A 5,420-nucleotide genomic window follows, 5' to 3' on the forward strand; every position below is an offset into this window, starting at 1 on the left:
TGGCAAACAAAGAAAGTGCTAAGCAGGGCTCACCGCCTGAGGACCTGGCACCTTTCCCCCAGGACAGGGCGGGCCTGGAGCCCAACGAGGAGATTCCGTGTTTGCGGTAGGCTTAACTGGGCAGCTGGAGGTTACCTTAGTGACACATTTACTACAAAACCAGTATTTGCTGGGGATTAGCAGCTGCGTTATAAATAAATTGGCCTTTGGGTGAAGACAAAGTGTAGTGTCAATTTATCAGATGCGAAGGGCTCTCTGTCCTGTCCTAGGGAGCTGGGCTCAGCCAGATGGTTTTATTACTCAGAGGGCCCCAGACAGGGTGTTTCACAATCAACAGAATGAATCGCCATAGAGTTTATGGCTCACACTGCTGATCAGAGGCCACAATGATGGACACGGAGCGAGAACCCAAACAGAATGGAATCCCCACCCACTCGATTCCTATGGTACTAAGGGCTGGGCAAAGGAACATGGGATGTGTCTGTCTTATTCAGTTCCCGTCCCCCAAACAAGCTTCGTTGGTTGGCTCCTGCAGATCCCAATACCCCATTTGGGTTTGGTTCTGGTCTATCTCTTCCCAACTACTGTAATTATTTCCGTAATCCACAATGTACTCCCTTTGTCTCCCCCCCTCCCCCCCAGATGTGTCTGTTGCATGGCTGGGGCATGGTATTTACATGTTTCCATTAGCTAGATAGTGCACATTTAATAAAATTTACTGTGGATCTGATAAGATTATTATTGCATGACTGATAAGGTTGTTATTACCGGTCTGTGTATGCTTAATAAGCTTCTTGGTGTAATCTACTAATAGATTTTCCAAACTGGGGGCCCAATGCTGCTCACCGTGCCCATGTCAGAGGTCCTACCAAAGCTGATGGGGCTGTCACATGAACAAATGCTGCCGGATCAGGTCCAGGCCATGTGGAACTGGGACAAATCCACAGCTCTTTCAAAGGGTCAGGTTTGGCTCCCATTTACACTGGAGGAAATCCAGAGCCACGCCACAGGAGTCAGTTTCCTCAGAGGAGCTGAGATCAGCATCTCCACTGAAGGCAGCTCACAAATCAATAAGTGTTTACTGGAGGTGAAACAATTAGCCTCCTCAGCCTCTCTTGGGGACATAGCACTGCCATAGCATGAAAACATGTTTTGTCTCATTCTTGCCTGGTTTTGTCTCACTGGTCCCTTCTGCTTCCCCCATCTGTTTGTGGTGTCCCCCTGTTGTCTCTGTGGGGCAGGGGCCAGGTCTTTGCAGGAAGTGTGTATAGTGCTTAGCTCACTGAGACTGGGCCCTCTACCATAATCCAAATCATAAGCTGAAGGGACCTGATCTCTTGCTTGGTGTCTCCCTCCTGCCCTGTGCTCTCTCCAAGCGCCTGTGCTGAGATTGTGGTGAACGGGCTGGAGGCTCACAGATCAGGCCCCTGAGCTTACCAGCCTGGCTGTAGCGTCCCTCCTTGGGTGAATGCTGCATCTGTTTCTTCCATCCAACCACCTGCCCTCTTCAATTCTGCAGTGAGCTGGCACGTAGTGCCCTGAGAGCAGAATATGCACTAGGGCACCTGACAGGGCTTCTCCAGCTCTGATTTCCTCAGCACCCTAAGCAGTCGGTCTGCCCAGCCATCCAGGGGGTATGGGCTCTTTGTCTGGCCACCAGCATAGGGGCATGGAGGCATTCTGTCTGCTGGCTATGGGCCTATGCACTCTCTTTCTCTACTCTCAGTCCAATGGACTTAGGATGTCTGTCTGGCCACCTGGCTGCTCTCTCTGCCTGCCCATCCATTCTCGGGGTAGGAATTACATCTGCCCACTTCTCTGCAGCTGGATCTGGGCTAGCCCCCTATCCAGCCCAAGCCTGTGCAAGGCCTGCCCTCTGCTCTGCCTCCAGTTGGGATCTCAGGAGAAGTGCAGCTTTTGCAGCATGGAGCGTGCCCCTGGATTTTCCTCCAGCCCTTTCCCTCCCCAGCTCCTTCCCCCACCCCCACCCCCCCACCTCCGGTTTGTTCTAGCTCCGCTCCCTCTCCTAGAAGAGCTTCTTCTCTAGTTGTCTGCATTTCTCCCTGTTTTTTTTATCCCCCCAGTCTTAATGAAGAAGGGTTTTCACAGAACCAGGAGAGAGGTCTTGCTCCTGCTTCCCAGCTTTGCATCTCAAGAGGAGATATGTGACTCTTACTTCTTGAAAAGAAAGCCGAGCAGGCAGCTGGGGCAGGGAGAGGGCTTCGCAGTGAGGATGCTGTGTGAAGGGGGTGATCAGCCTCGGAAAGGTGGGACAATTCAGTACTGAGTGGCAGTGGTAGAATGAATTCCTCCCAACCCATCCCCAATGGGAGTACCGAGGGGGGAAGGGAAGTGGAACCCAATCCAGAGGAAGCCCAGTAAGCAGCATGGATTTACACCCGGATCCATGCCCTCCCGGACACTGCATGCATGTTGGATACCAACCATCACTGGAGACAGCAACTCCCATATCTGCTGCACAGGGTGTGGTTGGAGCTCAAGCCTTTGCTCAGGTGTGAGGGTGAGGGTGAGAAACCACACAAACCTCGCTGCCCAGGCTGCTAGTGCCCTGAACAGCCTACAAGGTGCATATGGGGATCACTCCTCCCAGGCAGCCCGTGTATGAGCAGCTCCCAGAAAACGCTTCTCCATCAGCTGTGGCTGCCTCAGGCCTGAGCCTCTCAGTCAAGGCTCCATCGGACTCTCCCTGCTCCCGGCTGTATCTCTGCCTCCTTCTCTCCTGCTCCCTCACCTGCTGTCTGCAACAGCCTCAGCTTGCCCTCCTCAAAACTCCTTCTGCTCTCTTCTCCCATTCTCTTTGTACCTACCTCCATAGGGCCCTTATGTGTGGGGAAAGTCTCCTGCTTCTCCTGGACTGGTTAACCACCCTCACTTCAGCCCTCTTAAATACCTCCCTGGAAGCTGTTCAGTGCTAATAGCACTCACTTATTCTGCATACAAATAATTGCCAGTATATAACTGAGCAAGTGCCTTTCCCAGATGCATTCCACATACCCTGTAGAGCCCAACCTCACCCCCATCCTGGGGACTGGCATTGTTAGACAAGGTACTAACCATACGACAGCACAAAGTTCAGGTCAGTCCTTCTCCATAGGCTTGGCTGCTCCTGGAGTTCCTCCCTCAGGGCTGCTCAGCCCACACTCAAGGTTCTCTGTCCCTGTAGAGCCACTCCCGCCTCCTTTTTAGCCATCTGGGATAACAAGTCCGCAGAGCCCACTTAACCTTTTGCCAGCTGGCTCAGCACGAGCTTATAGGGCAGGCTGTTTTAGGAAAACGCTGCCAACCTGTTACAGTAGCGGTGTAAGTTTACATGGAAGCGGAAGAGAGGAAGGAAAAGGGAGTTGGACGGTGGAGAGAATCCATTAAAGAAATCTACCTCCCCTGGCAGCTCAGGGATCGTGTGTCCAGACTGGGTTTATCTCCCTGGGATTGTAAACTCCTTGAGGTCGAGACTCTGGGACTGGCCTGGTGTAATTGACATTAGGTGTGTATTGTACAGCACTGCGCATTGTGTTGGTGTGTAATACCCAGTTAATACTAAGCGCCTCTGAGGCTGCCTGGTCCCAGGGCAAGGCTGGGGACATCGCAGGAAGCCCAATGACCCCAGTGGATTCAGAATTCAGCAGCTACTTCAGGAGTGGTTGGTTGGTCAGACACTAGGGGAAGGAGTGGCACAACAGTGTAGCCTACACTGACTGGGTGTTAAGTGGGGGCCGATTGCACGTACATTCGAGTCAAAAGCAACATTCCCATTGGCTGCAGAGGGGCCCAGGGCTGTGCCTGTAGGGTGTGAGTCATTGTCACTCACAGGCCGAGGGGGCAGGGGCACCAGCAACTAGCATGAGTGTAAGACAAGGAGTGTGAGGAGGCAGCCACTTACACTGACCTCTCCTTGTGGCCGCCTCTCCCTCCCCCAGCGTGTGGATCACCTTGGTGTTTACACACTCACTGAATCCCCCCCCTCCCCCCAGGGGTTAGCTACATTCCGTGGTGCCGGTGCCACTTCATCCTATTTTCAGAGCCACGTATGTAATCTGCACCCCTGTGAACAGCACCGCTGTACTGGCCCAGGGACTCCCAGGGGAGAGGCACCTGCTCCCCTCGGGCTGCACCTGTCCCTGCACCAGCAGCTGCTGAGAGGTGCAGACCTTCCCTCAGCAGGGAAGGGGTTAAACCCCAGTTTAGCTCCCTCCCTCCCTCCTCTGTGTGACTGTTTCTTGCCCCCAATGACTGATGTGTGGAGCTGACGCAGCTGGGGGTGCTGGCCTCCCCTCCTTGTCCAGCTCCTGGATCCTCCAGCTCCTTCCCTTGGTACATGCCAGGTTGTTACACTCTAGTTTGGTGACCTCACAACCACTGCCATGGCAACGGCTTATGAAGTCACAAGCAGAGCTGTGCCGGTAGCAGGGGCGGAAGGAGAGAGGAGCCTTTGCTCTGACTAAGAAGGGATCGGAGAGTCCCCGGGCATATGGGCTGGAGCCCAGCTGTTGCTCTGCTCTGATCTCTCCTCTCCCCACGGCGGGCGGTTCTGTCTCCCTGCAGAATGAGTCCTTCTCCGAAGGAGGCTTGGGTGCCACTCTGCTTTCTCCACACCGACGTTTCCACTTGATCCAGCGCTCCCGTCTGCCCCCCACTCTCAGCTTCCTTCCAGAGGGGCTGCCTATGCACCTTGAGCCCAGCAGAGCGAGGGGGCCATCATGCTGATAAAGGAGTATAGGATCTGCATGCCACTCACCACTGAAGAGGTAAGCACTCGGCTGCTCTCCCGGGGAGCACTGCGGGTGGAAGGGGCAGTGTGGGCTGGACCCCAGGCGGCTAAAGGATTAGATGGAACACTTTCCATTTGCTGCGAGGGACGTTCCGGCCCCAAAGACGCCAGCCACGAGGGGGTCTGCCCTTTCTGTGAGCCAGGCGACACTGCCCAGCGTGAGGGGGTGCAACATAGCTGCCCTCCTGCATGCCAGAGCGCCGCTGCATGGGGGAGACGGGGCGGATAGCAGCAAGGGGCAGAGGAGGGGATCAGGGTTGGGAAGAGATACTGTACCGGGGGGGGGGATAGCAGCAGGTGGGGAGGCGGGAGCAGGGTCTGACGGGGGAGGAGGGGTGTGATGGGAGCAGAGCAGGTGGGGGGACAGAGGTGGGGAGGGAGGAGGAGGTTCTGACGGGAGGAGGAGTGTGATGGCAGAATAGCAGGTGGAGGGGCACAGAGGTGGGGTATGGGGACTAATGGGAGAAGAACGGAATGATGGGGCGGGATAGCAGTAGGCAGTAAAGTGGGGAATTGGAGTCTAATGGGGTATAATAGAGAATAGGATCACAGCAGGTGTGTGGGAGACGGGGGATAGGGGCTGGGATGGGGTGAGGGGTACAATGGAGCAGGGTGGCAGTGGGGGGTGAGG

At 55.0% G+C, this 5,420-nt stretch overlaps 1 protein-coding gene across 1 annotated transcript in view; it reads left to right on the top strand.

The window, feature by feature from the left end:
* The window catches only part of LOC112116084 (cytoplasmic phosphatidylinositol transfer protein 1-like), a 42,862-nt gene that overhangs the window by 929 nt on the left and 36,513 nt on the right, over positions 1-5,420 (top strand). The window contains exon 2 of the mRNA XM_024213402.2: positions 4,564-4,766. Within this exon, the coding sequence (XP_024069170.1) occupies positions 4,719-4,766 (48 nt within the window). The 5' untranslated portion in view covers positions 4,564-4,718. The remainder of the gene's footprint in view (positions 1-4,563; positions 4,767-5,420) is intronic.

Source organism: Terrapene carolina, unplaced genomic scaffold (genome assembly GCF_002925995.2).
Source record: "Terrapene carolina triunguis isolate 2854851 unplaced genomic scaffold, T_m_triunguis-2.0 Scaffold93, whole genome shotgun sequence".
Classification (NCBI taxonomy): domain Eukaryota; kingdom Metazoa; phylum Chordata; order Testudines; family Emydidae; genus Terrapene; species Terrapene triunguis.